At 40.5% G+C, this 17,860-nt stretch overlaps 1 protein-coding gene across 2 annotated transcripts in view; it reads left to right on the top strand.

Annotated features, from left to right (window-relative positions):
• Positions 1–16,209, top strand: part of ubr3 (ubiquitin protein ligase E3 component n-recognin 3) — a 37,527-nt gene extending 21,318 nt beyond the window's left edge. For both annotated transcript variants that reach the window (XM_026144153.2, XM_026144151.2), the window contains 12 exons: positions 5–205; positions 759–895; positions 3,561–3,646; positions 7,071–7,176; positions 8,869–8,969; positions 9,957–10,081; positions 12,131–12,238; positions 12,461–12,586; positions 12,671–12,850; positions 13,141–13,350; positions 13,495–13,634; positions 13,807–16,209. In XM_026144153.2, coding sequence (XP_025999938.1) covers positions 5–205; positions 759–895; positions 3,561–3,646; positions 7,071–7,176; positions 8,869–8,969; positions 9,957–10,081; positions 12,131–12,238; positions 12,461–12,586; positions 12,671–12,850; positions 13,141–13,350; positions 13,495–13,634; positions 13,807–13,924 — 1,638 coding nt within the window. In that variant the 3' untranslated portion in view covers positions 13,925–16,209. The remainder of the gene's footprint in view (positions 1–4; positions 206–758; positions 896–3,560; positions 3,647–7,070; positions 7,177–8,868; positions 8,970–9,956; positions 10,082–12,130; positions 12,239–12,460; positions 12,587–12,670; positions 12,851–13,140; positions 13,351–13,494; positions 13,635–13,806) is intronic.
• The last annotated feature ends 1,651 nt before the right edge of the window (positions 16,210–17,860 follow it).

The raw sequence follows: 17,860 nt of genomic DNA, 5'->3' as shown, positions 1-17,860 counted from the left end.
CCAGAATGACCAGGTCCTCCAGGGTTTCTCTGTTGACAAGGGCGAGTTTACATGCCCGCTGTGTCGACAGTTTGCCAATAGTGTCCTCCCCTGTCGCCCTGGGAGGGGCACTGAAGCCGGTACCTGGCACACACCCACAAACAAGAAGACGTCTCTGCTCGTAAAAGAGGTGGAAGAACTTCAGGAGAAACCTGGCCTGTTCCCAGTAAGTTTGATGATTAACCCAGACAGCATGTCTTTAAATCTGTACTCTGCATTTAGCTAGTGGCCACATTGGCAGTGATATTAATGACTGAAAACAGTACTTTAGTTTGTAGCGTTGATGGAGATTGAAACAGGGCGGTTCTTTTTCATAGAGACTGTTCTCTCCTTTTCTTTTTTTTTTTGCTTAAGCTAGATTGATGCCAACTCTAAAAATTTCTCAAATGCCAGTGTTTTATTGTCTTTTTCAACTTTTTGTTTGCACGTGACCTGTGCACCAGACATTTTTAGCTTTCAGATTACCACAAATAGACTTGAAATATCTGCCCAATTTGTTATTACCAAAAAAATAAATAATTAAATGCAAGCAAAAGGACATTTTCTTTGAATCTTTGCAATGCATTTGTCCCATTTATCCTGTAGTTTCACTAGTCCAGCCCACTTGAGATCAAAGTGGGCTGTATGTGGCCCATGATGCAAAATGAGTTTGTAACCACTGCCTTAGGTTAATCGGTACTTTGACTTAATTTATTGTTGTTTTTGGTCTTAATCTCCAGACGGAGTCTAATTTGAGTAAAGAGATGGAGTTAGTAATCAAAGACATCAAGAACACCACCCAGAAGAAGTACATGGACTATGGCAGGAACCCTGGCTCCCCTGACAATGATTTCCTCTTCATGTATTCAGTGGCAAGGTAAGAACCAAGTTATAGTGGGATTTAAAATTTAACACTACTTATTTTCCAGGATTTTAACATTAATAACTCCTATGTGACTGTGCATTGGAAAAACCTCCATTTTTGGAAACGTTCCGAGCAAAAATACAGGGAAAGGTCAAATGTGATTAATAAATTCAGAAATTAGGGGAAATAGGGGCTTGGAGCTGTGGAAGGGATAAGATGATAATCTGTTAAACTAGTTGCTTTCTTGTGGAAAATGATACAGCCCACTTTCATTCAGATCAGAAGCATTAGCTTAACTTCTGTTGTTTGTGAACTAGTAGTCTCTTTAACCTGCTTTCCAGTCTTAAAGGATGCTGCATGAGAGTATTCAGTTTACAAGTGACTGTGATTGTGTCTTGTTACGTTTTTGTTCTGTGTGACATTAATAAACAGGATTCTTCTGAACCATTTTGTCTACATCAAACAGACCTTTTACCTTATGGCAGATTGAACTTGAGTATAAGGAGCTTTGTGAGAACTCAGTCCTTCAATCGCTGAGCAGTTTTTCCCTGTATAGAGGAATACTTGGCACCCTGAATACATTTTTTTTTTTTTAAAGGTATATTTGGTGTCCTTCTAGCCTTTATGGATTCTTTTTGATTCACTGCATTCCTTCATGGAGCTCCTCTTTCTCCACAAACTCACACAGTTTTACACACTTGAACACACCGCTGACTGTTGGCTGCAGCGCTTTAGATACCTTTCTGCTCTTTCTTTTGTCGGTTAATGTCAGATCTTCAACTTGAATAGCAATGATCCTTCATGCAAACAGACAGTAGAATCCTCTCTTTAGTGTGAACAAAGTCTTCTCTAGTTTTTTACTCCTGAAAGGCTTCTGAATAACTGATACTGAAATTCAGTACTGGAGTTTATAAGTTGTACAGCAAAAATTCTGGACCGAAATGCATAGTTTCTTGAGTTGTTTCTCTTTGTGCTTCTCATTGTTGGTCTTAAAAGTGTTTTCCAAACCAGTATAAGCAGCTTTGTCACGATAGTCTGCAATAAAATAATACTCACTCTTACTCCCTTCCTACTGATTATGTCTGATTGAGGATACAGTGATTACACACTCTGAATGCATCTTTCAGGTGTTTCTTCTCACCAAGTTATGGCAAGCTCGCCAAATCACATCTCTTTTCTGCTTGTCTTGGGATTAACTAGCAGTGTGCAGTATTAATTGCATCAATCGTTAGCCACAAAATATACTGGAATGGCTGAAAAGTCAAAATTACACAGTCCTTTCTCTGGGTTTTTTGTATGTTCTCAGCAGACTGGTCACAGGTAAGAGAAATGACTGCCCTCCAGTTCACCTTGGGGTCTCTGACTCCACCCCACTCCCATTCCAAAAACTTTGCCCTTTTTGAAGCGTAACCACCGAGGCCTTTTGCCCACCCAATGCTGTGGTTCCCTCAGCCCTCCGCCCTGAACGGAATGATCCCTTGAGTGTGTCTGGGTGCCTGTTGGCTCTCTGAAGTTCAATGAACAGCGCAAATTGCCTGAGGAGTGGAAAATTCCTCTGTCACAGGGGTGCTCTTATCAGCAAAAGCCAGATGGAGCTTCACCGTGGCTGCATTATCTAAGTGAAATTGCTTTTTCTCCCAGGAAACCCGAGGATTTGCCCCCCTCCTCATTGGCCCACAGGAAGAAATGGCCAGTGATAGGCTAAAAACAGGCCCAGATCAGTCTTATTTTAGCGATGCCTATCTGTTTTTACCATCAATGTACTTTTTACCTATTTTTTTCAGTGTTCTAGTTCTCTGTGTGAAATAGCATGAATTAAAATGCAGAAGGAAAAATGTGTCGATATGCATGAGAAATCCGTATTGGGGATTATGCACGAACTGTATTCGGAAAGGCTTTTATGCTAATGGTTTAGCTTGTGCAAAATCAGTCTTGGAAAGCTGTCACTTATTTGATATGGAATTGCTGCTGCAAAACAGGCGCATTAAATAGCAAATGGCGTGACTAGGCAGCATCCTTCATCTTCCTAATCAAATTGGTAAAAGAGCCAGGCCATGTAACCAAAAGCTGAATATGTTGATCCTCAGCCATTTATGCCAATACACACACACACCTTCCCTCACAGACAACCGTGCTCTCTGCTGTTGTCCTGTAAGGAAGTTGGCTTTTTTTTTTTTCTTCTTAAGTGGCAAATGTCTCAGTTTATACAATTGGGCAGTATTAACACCTATTAATAAACATGCATTTTACGTGAAATAAGTTTGCTAGGTCAAAAGTAAAATATTCTTAAATGGATGATCCATGTAAGCTATGATGCTGTTGATGCTGCTGCTCGAAGAACAGAGCCAGCTGTGTAGACGAGCCTGGAAACCTCTTCTATCGTATTGATGAAAACTTGTAAATGGTGCTTTTTATAATGTTTAATTGAGTCTTAACACTGAAGAAATCTGCTTTAGCTCTGGTATATGTATACAGTATAGTACCTTTGTGTCTGCTGCCAACTTGGTTCAGTCTCTGTTTAAAAGGAGATTTTGAATCTTAGACTTTCACCTGAATATGTGCAAGGGAGATGTATATGTATTTTTGTGCATGTCTAGTGTGTTTCACGTGTGTACCAGCTGAATTGTCTAATATGTGTACCTCCTGTCTGCTAATGCTCATGTCTCTGTCACCTCAGGACAAACCTGGAGTTGGAACTTGTGCATCGAGGAGGAAACTTGTGTTCTGGAGGAGCCAGTGCAGCTGCCAAACGCTCATGTCTCAGTGAGTAGCTTCTCTCTCACTTGCTCTTATTTTTATATTTTTATTAATTTTCGACTCGTTGTATTGGATCCTATATTCCATACCATGTGTGACACTTGTGGCTTGATACTACTGCCTCTTTTAAATGTTAAAAGAATTACAATTTAACGAAATTCAAATGAACAATTCAAAAAAAATAATCTTGATTTATTTTAATATTAACAATCTGTGTCTCCTGTCAAACATACAGCAAGACGTGTGTTTATAACAAAATGTTTTCTCAGAAAAAAAGGGCCACAACATCAAAAAAGTTCAAAAACAAATCAATTAAAAGGATAGAATGAAGCCAAAATGACATGGGTCACAACAAACAAGTATTTCTGTTAGATCTGAGGCTCCAAAAATGTTCAAAAATGGTCCCCAGGCTGGTTGAATCTCCTCGAAAGCATGACATGAAAGTTAAAACCACAGTCTAACCAAAAGTTCTCAGGTAAGGGGATTTTTTTATTACACACACTGGATAGCAAAAACCCCCTATCACTGAAAGCAGACTACTCCTGGGTGAACCAAGGCCAATACAACAAACGATAATGGCTGTATTCCAAGGAACAGTATACATAATTTTTTTTGTGTAGTTTAATGCTTCATCACGTTTTTATTATCAGATTTAGCCTATATGTCTATGTTAACAGTTCATTTTCCCCAGTAATGATCACGTATACTTTTATTTCTGAAACTGACACAGAAACCATGATACAAACTACAATATCATATCAAACAGTTGTTGAAGCAGACTAGAAATCCTTTAACTTAATGAGTTTCAGAAAAGTGTTGTATTAACTGTTTAGGAATGCAGTTATTTTTACACATTTTGCTTTTTTTCTTTTCTTTTAAACCCCCTCTAACGAAAATCAGTTGATGAGTTTAATGTAGTTTTTGGAAAATTGTCTCATATGTCGTGTTTACAGTGTAAGACAAAGTTGGTGCAGGAAAAGAATAAAATGTAAATCTTTGGTGGCGCAATAACAGATTCTGAAATGTGTTTTTAGGTTTAATATCAGTTAGAGTGACATGTGTTACTACAGGTGGATGTATCCTGTTCTCCATCAGCTGGTATGTAATAAATTGTCTGACTTGCAGTCAAACCCATTCTTGGATTTGACTTCTATTGCTGAGGGGGGAAAAAAAACAACCCAACAACAAAGGGTCGATTAGAAATGGCAGGAAAGGATAGATGGTGTCCCAGGTGAGCAGTTGCAGCAGTCGGGGTAAATGAAGCTGACAAATGGGTCAAGTGCTGACTTGGTTGATTGTGTCACAGCTGACAAGGGCATCTGTCTAGGGCAGGAGGAAAACTGTGATCTTAGCTGAATCTCAAAGGAAAAGCAGAACATTGCATTGAATTATCAGTTCTTAGAAGATAAATTAATCTCAGATGTAATCAGTTGTAAAATAAAAACGAATAAAGGATGGATTATTGCAATAGGAAGTGTGAATGGTGAGTCTGGAGAGAGTTAAGGTTGTCGTGTAGCCTACACGCCATTCTCCATTTGTTTAATTGTTCTGTCAAAGTTGCGGCGGCTGCAGTGAAATGGCCTGTCATCCCTGAGTGGCTGAAAAGAGATTTCACTCCAGAGGTTTGCCATTTTTGAGCTACATTAACCATGTAGCCATGCTGACAGCCAAATTTACTCAGTTGCAGTACATTAGTGCTCATTCTTCTTAGGGAAATGGATTTAAAGGGAAAACAGCCGACGTCTGCTAACTGTGAGAGCCCATGGGGGTTTTCCTAAGCTTGTTTCCCAGTAGGGGTTTGGTCTTTTCAAATGACGAGGATACGATTGACCACACAAGCAAGAGCTCTTCAATTCCCCTGAGATGAGCTAAATCAAATCTGAAAAGTCCAGGCTTGAAAGTGGCATCAGTTCTGGGTTTATTAAACTGCAAACATTTGAATTAATCTTGGGGACTACATGGCTCCTACTGTGCAGCGACATTAAAGGCGACTCGTGCTGACCTCAGTTGTTGGTCTTCTAGTACATGGTGAGTGTCAGCGGTGATATTTGTGTTCTTTGATTGTGTGTGGCTGATGTGATTTTTTTTTTTCTTTTTTTTTTTTTTACATGAAGACCACTGTGCAGTGAGATGTGAGTATGCAGCAGTATTCCCTCAGTGAAAGTCTCTGCTGACGGTTTTAAAGATCTTTTTCAAAATGTGGTTATGGTTTAATAAATCTCATGTCTGACTGGATTTTAGCTGCTTTGGTTTCCGGCTTTGGTTTTAAGGGTTTACCGACTGTCCATCCGTCTGCCCATCTCCTTAACTGCTTATCCATTTCAGCATCCCGGTTCTCTCTGGGTACTCTGGCTTTAAAGCCAAAAGTCAGTACTAATTATCATTCACGGAAAACGGGGGAAATCAAAATGAAGGTGGGGAGTAGGGTTGATCAGATTGAATAAAGGGTTAGGATTGAGAGACAAGAAGACTTAAAGAGTACAGCAATTAACTGATGGAGCACCGCAGTTTTAATTACATTAGTATATGGGATTTTAATTTCTGTGATCTAGCATAAGAAACAACAATCGTCATTAGCGACATCTCTCCTCCATTTCTTTCCTCTGCCGGGTTAATTCCTGGTAAGAGGTGAGTGGTGGTGAGGGATGAGAGGAAATGGGCTCTAGTGAAGACAAATGGTTTTCAATTGAGGACTGAAAGACTTTTTTATGCTGTGCCTGTTTTTTACCTGTGGGGGGCAGTGTTGCTCCAAGTATAGGTGGCACGCACAAAAGTCAAATTCGCAGTGGTGATTATTTGAAGCACTTTGCTGCATTACAGCGTGATAATTCATTGTCAGCCAGAATCCAACAAGATTCATGTTGGTCATTAGAAATGTTAAACAGAAATATGTTGCATATATGTCTGTACCTCACAGTCAGACTATATAAAACTTGGTGGTTTATTGGAACTAGCATCATTTAATTTTGAGGTTGAAGTTAGATTTAAGAAAGCCTGATTAATTTGTGCCAGTACTCCACTTTGAAACATTATAACTAAATTCTAAATAGTCGGACATTTCCCTGCTTTTTGTGTCTCGGCATACATTTTGGCACTCGAAAGGAGTCCAGACAAAGACAGTTGAGGCTCTGAGGTGTCCTGCTATTAAAGCATGCGTATAAACATGCAAAACTGTGTGCACAGGAGGTCTGTCTTCATGTTCCATTAGTTTCACATCGAACAGGTGCAGCCCGACTGAAGAGTTTGCTCAAGGCTATCGAAATAGAGTGAGTCCATCTGGCCTGGCCTGGTTTTATCTGAGCTGAGCATTAGCCTACAGTCAGCCCGAGTCAAGTGCTTTCATCGTTTGATCTACGTTAAACGCTGCCATGACAATAGACACAGAGATGAACCTCATAATAATAGTGTGTTTTGTCTTTGCCTCTTTCAGATCAGCTGTTTCACGTGTTGGCCATGCACATGCGTCTGTACAGCATCGATTCAGCCTACAACCCCTGGACGAAGTTGACTCAGATTGTACAAATTAAAGAGGCAGAGTGAGTGGCGTAAAGCCTTAAGTACCTCTGCTAATGGGAAATCTATAAATCTTTTCATATGTTGCTCATACCTTCTAGGCTTTACTGGTTCTCACACAGCTCTGCCCCCACCCATCGACATAAACATGCAATCAGAGTGCCACTTTGTCCTCTCTCTAAACACCACCATTTCCTCCTGCCCCCAGCCGCTTTTCCTCCACACAAAGAGGTGCTAAAAACAGAAAAGGGACCATGCTTGGTTTCCATAGATACCAATAATTGGTACATCTAGCAAATTACCGGGCACTCCACAGAGAGCGAAACGACCCTTTCGAATTCACTGTACTGAGAAACAACGCCATCACACGAGCAGCGCGCCTCGCCTTTCAGCTCTCCACCTAGCTTTGCACTCATTCGCGCACGTCTTTCTCTGCCTTGAGGACTACTTTACATTTGAACATCTTAAAAATATGAATTTTCTTGCATGCTGTAAAAAAAGAAATTAATTTAAGTGCTTGCAAACATTAAACAATACAGTACAAGTCTTTGCAACCTTTCTTCCCTGTTAGTGTTGTAAGACAGCTTTTACACCTGTTACTGTTAAGTGCTCGCAGCCATACAGCACTCTCAGTGGACCCATTTGCCGTTTAAAAATACTTTGTTAGGGTTTTGGGAGGAGCAGTGTCATTGACACCCTTAGGCAGTAAACCCGATATAGTCTGGTTAAATAGGGCAGAGAGAGATGTTTCTACATAGATGCAAAACATTTCTCTCACCTTATTGTTTATGATAGAAACGAGAGTATTCCAGTAAAATTTGTTCGAAGGGACGGAAGGTTGAAAGCTCTCTTTTCTAAGGCTTTCTTCAAGTGCACAAAGGAATTAACTGGCGAGTGGTTTGGTAATGGAAGGTATTATTCTTTAAGTGCAGTTCCTCTAGTGCAAAACCCTCAAGGCCTTTCAAGGGTAGAGCGGAGATGGGGACCTCGCTAAATTGTCAACAGAACAAAAGATATTTAAATGGAGATGTCATGGCACACAAATTGAATATGTAACTAAGGTTGCATTAAAGATACAAGGAACGCCTTTTCAAGCCTTGTATTAATTCAGCACATTTACACAGCAGGACCTTTGTTCTCATGCCTTTTAAAGTCCTTTCCACATATTCAATAAATAACATTGCTTCCCTTATCTACCTGCTTATATAGATGGCTTTTTGCAAGTCAGACATAGACATTACACAGAGATGTTCCTTATTACTTTATTAAAATATGGCAGGATGTTTACAGGCAGAGAAGGTCTAAAATTTGCATGATATTTCTGCCACAGGTTGGTCTTGAAATCTATTTCACTGTCGAAGCTTAGAAACCTCCGTAAGCACAAATCAAGCTCATCTCCACTTCTAATTGTAAAACCAACAATTCTGACATCTGCTTTATCATTTAAAGTGTTTGAAAAAGAGTCCAGCTGTCCTGTATATTCAGGTAGCTATACACAAATGTCAATCAACAAGAAGTGACAGGTTTTATTATTGTATATGTCTGAAAGATGCATGCAGAACTGCTACAGCTAAGCCGTTTGCATATTCCTTTTTAATTTGATGAAGGGATACTTGTGCTTTGTCCAGTATGTGCTTTCCAGGGTTTCCCAGATATTTGACTTGAGGTTAAACTTAAGCTTTTTTTTTTTTTTTTTTTTTTTTTGCTTTTTGCAGTTCCTTTGATGAAGAGAGGCCTGAGGTACCCATGCTGTTTCGAGACGTCCCGTCGCTCCTGATTATCTTTGTGTTAACGATGCCCCAGCCTCTGCGTAAAGGTACAGTAACTCTCTCTGCATCATGGCACTACAAGGCAGCAGGGGCTTTCTCAGTGGATGCACCACAAGGGAAGCCCCATTATCAGTCGTAATCCAGGCTGAGGAGAAAATGAGAAGCATTTTGCATGTCTTATCTCGGTTGCTGTTGCTGCTTTGGCTGTGTGTGGGGGGGATCGGGAAGACGTGACCCAGACTATGGGGGTGCTCTCACCTCCTTTGTGGTGCCCTTCATTTCTGCATCTGCCCCATCTTACTTCTAAACTGTGCAGAGCCACCTTAGAGACCTAAGTGGAAGAATCATTAGTGAGTTCTGGAACATGAACAAGGCAGATTTAACAGAAGGGTTAGCTCATAAGTGGAAATGGCTGCATTTTAATTAATTGGATGTCTGTTAGATATATTTTTGTTTTAAGGATTGCCATATTAGTCTCAAGATGGTGCTGCTTAGTAGCACATGGCACACCACTGCGAACTGAAGATATATACTGATTATTACAGTGTTCTGGAAGATGGAGAATATACATTTTATTTTAGAGTGGTGAGAGATGCTCGTGAATTAACATGCACATGCATTTTCAGGTGGATTCCTTTATGGGAAATGGAAGGAGCAAGACATTTTCTGTCTCCGAGAGGTCCTCTGCATGTGATTCCTATAATAGGAAAAGCCCAGTTTTTAAAATTCTATGCATAATTGTGTGTAGTGACACTAGTTACAGTGACCAGGACAGAAGCTGTCAGCAACCCCTTTTTTCTGCAGAAAACAAATTGCACTCTTTGTTGCTCTTTTCAGTCACCAAGTTAAATACCTTTCAGGCTACATTTTCCAGCTGAAACACTCTGCTAATTACTTTGCAACACAATGCCCCTGTGAATAACAGCCGTCCTCCTCCAGCGAGCGTGTTTGACGAGAGAAGATCTTCATGAATTCAAAGTGGCACAATGCTCACAGTGTCACCTTTTGTCCTTTTTTCTTTTTTCTTTTTGTAGAGCACTTTACCTGCGTGGTGAAGATGTTGTACAACCTGCAGTTCACTCAGGCTCTGGCTGCACTGTCAACAAAGTTCAGCTCAGAGGAAAGGCAGGCCTGGAGCACATCTGGAGCACTCAAGAAGGTAAAAATGAAATCGCATTAGTGTCGTCGTACTTTTCTGTTCCCCCCTCTCCTTCGCACAGAGTGGTGGCTGCAGGGGGAGACAGAACTACTTGAGTTTGTGACCTTTCTGCTAGTGATGCAGTACACTGCCCATTTCTTATTTTGTATTGATATTTATTCTATGGCATTGTGTTTATTTTTGGCCTTTTACTTGAATTTCTTTATTTGCTTTGGTTTTTTTCCCCCTTTCTCCTTTGCCTCTCGTGCAGTTTGCCTCCTCCTCTCTAGTCGGTGAATCAGCAGTCATTATGTCAGACTTTAGGCCACAAATAGATGGTCGTACCATATAGATAATGACGAGCACTAATGACTTCACAAACCTTAAAGTGCTGCTGAAACTGTTGTCACTGTTTTGTGATTTTCCGAGGCTTAACACTATCATTGGGTCCAAATGACATCTCCTACTTGTTGAACGACTAGAATCTTGATTGTTTGCGAGCACCAGCTTCCAGCACTGTAAATCATTGCGCGTGAGTCGCTGTTCAGCTGTTTTAGGCCCTGCAGTTTCAATTATGTGCATTCCACAATCGACAGTATCAATCTTCATTATCTGGAAAAGCAGTGTTGCTGGAGAGTGCTGCATTAATTGGCAATCTGTCTTCAGTCTATTACCATTGTGTTAGTGAGTGGCTGGTTTGAATGTCAAAAGACGAATAGCCGAAACCCTCCTCTTTGGGGTGTTGTCATCCATAATGGAAGTATGGATTTGTATCTTCCCCCTACACAGTCACGAGCAGTGGAGCGAGGGCATTCACGGGCTTCCATTTTTAAATCTACAACAAGAACAGCATCTACGCTATTGTAATTAAATTGAATTTATTTTTTATTTTTTTAAAAGATGCAGAAATATCACAGCCTTAAGGAAGGAAATCGGTAGACTTGAAATTCCTCCACTATAAATCTATGACAAAGGACAGCAGACGAGATAAGGTGGCTGTTTTATATTCCGCCACCTTCAGCTTGATAAATGCTCGCAGCTTTTGCTCTGTATAACATACGAGCCAAACCGGTTGAATTTTTATCAGAACACACATTCAGTAATGTCTCTACTGCTTATCAGATGTTATATTAAAGAATTATTCTGTGTTAGCCATTATATTCTATAGTGCAGCACATTGTATGCACAACAGAAGGACTGTGGAGAATTTGCTAGAATTATATAGAGGGATTTTGTTTTTTTTATATTGAGAAATATGCTGGTTTAATAGTAGCCATTTCTAATTTAAAACAGTTTTTTAAATGTCCAACACGGTGGTCTGGTAGCAAACCAGAGAGCATGGTCTGTCTCTGTGTTAGATTGGACACATGCTCAGGATGTACTATGCCTCTCGTCCCATCATAGCTGGGATAGCCTCCAATCCCAGCATAACCCTGAATTGGATAAGCAGAACAGATGGATGGAGGGGTTTTGGTTTGTTTTGTTTTTTCTTTTAACGTATTTGAGCTCTTCACTTTCTTAGAAATGATCACACAAGTTTCCAATAGAGTCATTAAACAGTCTTTAACCTGACAGCCTCTCTGTGATGTCCAGATTTGCCTCTGTGACTATAGTTCTTGTGTAAATCTAATTGAGCATTTCCAGTCATCAGAGTGAGTTTGATTCAAGCTACCAACTCTTCCTTGGTTCACATGAGAAAGGACAACTTCCCAGCCTGATTTACTCACTGTGTGGAAAACAGTTTAGGCCAGCTCCTGGAGACTCTTAAAGATCCAACACCTGTTTTTAGCTTTTCCTTGAATTCATCAAACGTTTTCAGATGTTTTGTACTGAATGGTACAATAGATATTAACATCTAATAGGTTCTTATAGGTTTAAGTTTGTGGAGACAAGACACCGGCGAACACGGAGAGAGACATAATAATATCAAAACAGCAGGAAGATTTGTGTTAATGTTCACCAGTAGATGAAAGCTTATATCTGTTGATCCTCCAAGAAGTTTATGTGTCCGATTAAACGGAGAGTTTTGGCCTTTTTAATGTTTGTCTGCATTTTTATTTTCTTCCACAGAGCGCTGCAAATTCTGATAAGTCTTTTGAAGCACTGCTCAGTCATGTTATCAGTGAGCTCTCGAAGGACAAGAGTGTCTACAAGGTGAACTCTGAAGAAGCAACAATGGTGAGGCACTAAAATGACTGCTTAGAGCATGACTGCCTTCAGGATTACACTCTTTCTCCTCTCTGCCTCTTTCGTTTTCCCTTTAACAATAAATTGCCCATTACCGTGGGAGACTGTGTTTAATATCTCTACTGATCTCTCTAGGGGAGATATACATCACTGTATTATCAGCGAGCTGTAGGCTGATTATTGATCAGGTGTTACTGCTGTTTCCCTCTCCAGCTGAGCTCCAGTGTGTGGTCCCCGCAGTCTATCGAGTTCAGCCTGCAGCAGTTCTGCCTGCCCTTCCTGCGCCTCTCCTGCCTTTTGCAGCATCACCTGTATGGAGACAACCTAACCGGCTGCTTGGTATGATTCATCATAAATGTCATCCTAAATGTTAAAACTGCCTTTTCAGACTAACTGACTGCAAAGCGGTTTGGCTTCTTACAGGAGGAAGAGGAGTTTGCATCCTTGGCTGTATGTTTAGGGCTTTTACCCTCCGCCCCTCAGCCTGCCAACACCGTGCAAAGTGCCTCGTGTCTGGAGTGGCCAGTCAACACCTTTGACTTGGTGACGCAGTGGGGCGCTGAGGTCAAAGGGCTCTCTCAGATACATGCTGCCGAGTCACTGGTATGTTTATGAACTTCTCATTTTTAACAGCGTGCAGTCGAGCAAAGCAAGTAAAGGTTTCTTAAAATGACAATCAAAAAATACTCACATATTCTATAAGAAATACTTGGATTTTAATTTAACTTAATGTGCCAGATCTGATTCCTGTATTTAAAGTTTAGTTTTAGCCTTTGTTGTACCTCTCACATGTGTCTAGCTGACCACGTGTCTTGTGGCCTCCTCCTTTGGGTCAAAGTGTAATAAGGAGATAAAATCAGTTCATTGCTGGGTGTCTGTCTTCTCCTCCTCAGACCTTGCTGGTCCACGATCCTCAGTGGGCAGCGCCCCGTCTCCTGCAGCTGCCTGACAACTACAATATCATCTTCCAGTACTATCACAGAAAGGCCTGCTCTGCCTGCAAAAAGGTGCCAAAAGACCCCGCGCTCTGCCTTGTTTGCGGCGCTTTCGTCTGTCTCAAAGGCGTGTGCTGCAAGCAGCAGGGCATCTGTGAATGCGTTTTGGTGAGTTTTCCCACTATAGTTCCATTTTTATCATCTTCAAAGCATTCTCTGTGAGGCTCAGCATGCAGAATTGACATAGCTGCTTGTTGAAGTCGTCAGCTTTTAGCAAACCTTTTTTTCCCCCCCACACTTGTCACTTTGTAGCACTCCCAACATTGTGGCGCTGCGACAGGCATCTTTCTACTGATAAATGCTTCAGTCATCATCATCATCCGTGGACATCGTTTCTGTCTGTGGGGCTCTGTTTACCTTGATGCACACGGAGAGGAAGATCGGGATTTACGGTAAGACGCGTAACACCCAGTCACACTTTTTTGTTAATAGATAGCATAGAGTCTTTAGAGCAACTCTTTAAGTACACTTATAACACTTGGTGTGATTCTAGTATGAATTTAAATGTAGTTCCCCCCCTTTTTTTTCCTCACTCCTGTTTTCCCCCCTCTGGGATGTTTCCAGTCGTGGCAAGCCTCTCTACTTATGTGAGGAGCGGTATCGAGTGTTGGAGCAACAGTGGGTTTCACACACCTTTGATCACATCAACAAGCGTTGGGGGCCTCATTATAATGGACTCTAAGATCTTCCAAAGTCCACTGAAAAACCACATCCCATGATGGAGAAGATTTTTTTTTAGTTTTGTTTTTTTTAGGGATTTTTTTTCCTTCTGGCTTATGTGTCTGCCTTGATCAAAATATTTGGAAACTCTTGCTGTGATAAACACAAACATCCAGCGAGGGCTATTTCTGCTACAGCCTTGGTTTATGTGAAGTTTGGTGTACAGTCATGCCTAAAGATTTAACACGTGTGTGTGTTCAAGTGATTTATTGTGTGGTTTTTCTACAGGGAAAAACAGAATTTGGTGAGATTAAAGTAAAAAAGTAAAAAAAGAAAAAAAAGGGGGGGGGATATAAAAAAAAGCACAAATTTGCCCACAAACCGAATTGGTTTGGGTCAGGCTTTTAAAGTCGCTCCAGTTTATTTGGTTTAAAAAAACAAAACAAAAATCAATTGCCGATTGTCCCTGCAAAGTTTGATTACTTTACCACCATTTCTGATGTAAACGCATATCCCTATTATTTATCAAAATGTGCTCTGCTGTGCTGGCATGAGTTTCAAGCTCCTGGTAAGTATAGCGATGTTACTGCAGTGTGCACTCATTGTCTGCTGACATGTGATAGGAGGCAGGACAAGTCCACCCATCAACACACTAGAGTTTATTTTGCTAACAAGCAAAGACTCTTTCTTTTATGGGTCTAGTTGCAATCCATCCTCAGGAATTTTTTTTGTTCTTTTTTGTTTTTGCTGAAATACGTTTTAGATATTTAAATAAATGCTGCTGCTCATTGTTCAAGTAATTAATTTTAACTTTGAAGAATTTGTTTTTGTTTTTTTCCTAAGGTTGTGTTTTGGGTTTACCATAGATGGCTGGGAAATTTGACTCAAACTCAGTTTAATGGTTGAGGAGGTGTGCGGTCACCAAGTTACACCCACTACACTTTTCATAGCGTTGGCCTTTTCACTCTGTTTAACTCAAAACTCCACCTTTAAGACACTCAGCTGTCTTAAGCCTCATCATCACCACCCCCATATAAACATATAAGTCTAAACATTGAGGGAAGGCAAAGAGATCTCACTGCACATCTGGTGTCCTGAGCGTCATGCAAGAGCAAAAATGCTACATGAGTTATGTCAGTGTTCTCTCGAGGTATGAAACTCTGTGGGAGTTGTGTTGCTTCTGTGAGGAGACTGCAGTACTTGTCACTCGTCTGTCTGTGCCATCAGAAAAAGGCTTTCCCTTTACGCTTCTGATTGCCAGGTCATAAACTGCAGTATAGAACATTTATTATTATTATTATTATTATTAACAACTATCTGTTATACATCATGCATCATGTAGTTGTGGTTTATAGTTGCATTCCAACATTGCAAGACTATCAGACTTGAGTATCTGTTGTACACTGTGCATGACATCCTTTAAGCCACCATTGTTTAAGTGTCTTAGCGATTATCATCTTTTTTTTTTTTTTCCTGGAAGAGAAGTTTCATCCAGCCGTGCCTGCAAGATTAAGGGGGCCTATTATGCTTATTTCCAGCTCCATGATTTTAAATGAGACTTCATTAGAGAAACTTTGCTTCTTCACAGTTCACAAGAACATAAAAAGCCCCTTATTTATTATCATTTCTTCTTCTTCTTCTTTAAAATGTCTCTTCAAACCTCTGTCAACCTAAAAGCTCACTTTCTTCTGATTGGCTGCCCTTTGCCTGGCGTCCCAAAAACCAAAACCTAGTGCTTGCAAGCTCCGCCTCCTCATCTCACGTTCAAAACTGCAGTTCGGCACAGGAGTTGGGGAAAACTGTTGTGAACTGAGCAGCTTAAAGGAATTAGTTGTTGTCAGCATCCAGCACATCAATGACCCAGTTTATTTGTAAATGACAGAAAAAGAGAAAAGGCATAATAGGACCCCCTTTTTTTAATGCTTACTTTCAGTGATGAGCACACAGCTGATATCCCTGATGTTTGGTTTTGAAATGCTGGGTCACATTGTGCTGCATCGCAGAATCTCTAAGGAACAAGTCGACACTTGAAAAACTTCCTCTTGAATTCATGCATGCTGCTTTTTGTGTTTTTTCCTGTCTCTCTTATTTTTGTTGTACCCACTTCGTTAATGACCGCAACCAAATAGCCAACGATGGGTGTAAATTGTAACTGAAAGCTTTTGTGTGTTTTCCTGTATGAATGGGGAGAGAATACAGTACATTACTGTAGGTGCTGACTCAAACTTTCTGAGTTTGACCAGAAAGTGTGACTTGGGACATTTAATGCAAAATGTAACATATGTGAATAAAATATAAACACAGTGATTTTGTGTCTTTTTTTTCATTTTTTATGATCATTTTGAACATGACAGTAATTTCTCTGTACTGGATCTCAATCCAATATATCTCCTTTGGGATGTGGTGGGACAGGAGATTAATATTTTTCTTTCATTTATCTAATCTTGGCTTACTTCAGTCTCTTTTCACTATTGTGACTTGTAGAGGTAATGCAAATGTTATGACACGTACACCTCTGAGCCTGAACAGCAAATTCTGGAGATACTCATTCAGACTTTACTGTATTATTCCTGCTGTGAGAGGATGCTGCCATCCTTCTCTGGGGGTAGACTGGTCTGCAACAATGTTTAGCTAACATTCCCACAGGAAGATTACATTGAAAAGAAATGATATTATTTACTGTGCTGAGTGAAGAAGTGGTGACTAGTCATTGTTCAACTCATAATGAAAACTGCAGGTCTCTGGGCCATTGGTGCTCAAATCCGAGGAGGTAGAGACAGACAGATCTGGTCAGGTTTTCAACAAAGACGAGAATAGAGGTGCTGCAAAAAAAAGTTGAATATATTTTAAAATCCAGTACTCAACCATTATCATTATAAAAAAGAAAAACTACAACACAATTGCAAACAAGTAGCCGTCTGTGCTGGTTTCTCCTTGCACTGCTCCATCTAGTCTCTGGCCCAGTGCTCTGAAAAAGGTTTCACTGCCATGTGACTGAGCAGGATAATTGGTGTGAGGCCCTCTGGGTAAAGACCAATGGTCACACAAAGGCTTTGGTTGCTACCAATTAGGCCAAAAAGAAGTAAGAAAAAAAAAAAAAAAGAAGTAATCTGCACAGGCTGGGAGTTTTTATGAAGGACACAGCTGAGACCGTGTCACCAGTGTCAGGCTGGGAGATGCTGCTGTTACAGGCCGTCCTCCGGGGGGGCATCACTCGACATCTCCTTCTTTTCCCCCCACGCAGGTAAGTAAAACGCTGCTCTCCACAGCATGAATAGACTATTCAAGGTTACATCAGGTGATACTGGTCAGCCAGTTAACCGTTTCCGGTCTGCAGGACAACATGCTCAGGTGTCCATACTGTTAATAATTAAAGTCTTTGCTGAATAAACAGGGAAATTACTTCGCATATGTTGCTATGGACGGTAAGATGGGTCTAAAGAGTTGATTCAGACAGTGTGCTTTAGGCCTTTATTAAACTCACACGGAGATGGAGATTCAGCTGTGCAGTGATGCTCTGTCTTAAACAGGTTCCTGTTTTGCAGATGACAGAGATGGAAATACTGAGGCGACAATGTCGAGGTAGGTACGAGACTCCTCATCTGTAGCGCTAAAAAAAAAAAATGTACTGCCCTAAATCTTAAACCTAAATATCTTTAATCACTGTGTCAGTTTGGTTTTTTACTTTACTCTGTGAAATACTGTAAACCAGCAATCATTCAGGGAAGAAACCGGAAGTTACATGAAAAAAAGTTAAATAGGCTACATTATGATAGTTATGCAAAAATCCCAATATATACAACACTTTTTGTGTTTTACACTTACTTTAGCTTAAAATGCTCCTTTTTCTTTTCTTTTCTCTTTGTCTCTGTTCATTACCACAGTGGGTTTAAAGCAGAACAATAAAGATGTGAAATGTACACTTCCATCTTTAGTACAGAAGCTTCATCACACTCTG

The sequence above is a fragment of the Astatotilapia calliptera genome, chromosome 16 (assembly GCF_964374335.1).
Source record: "Astatotilapia calliptera chromosome 16, fAstCal68.1, whole genome shotgun sequence".
Taxonomy (NCBI): domain Eukaryota; kingdom Metazoa; phylum Chordata; class Actinopteri; order Cichliformes; family Cichlidae; genus Astatotilapia; species Astatotilapia calliptera.
Note: the sequence above shows the minus strand (reverse complement) of the source record. Positions and strands in the feature narration are given on the sequence as shown.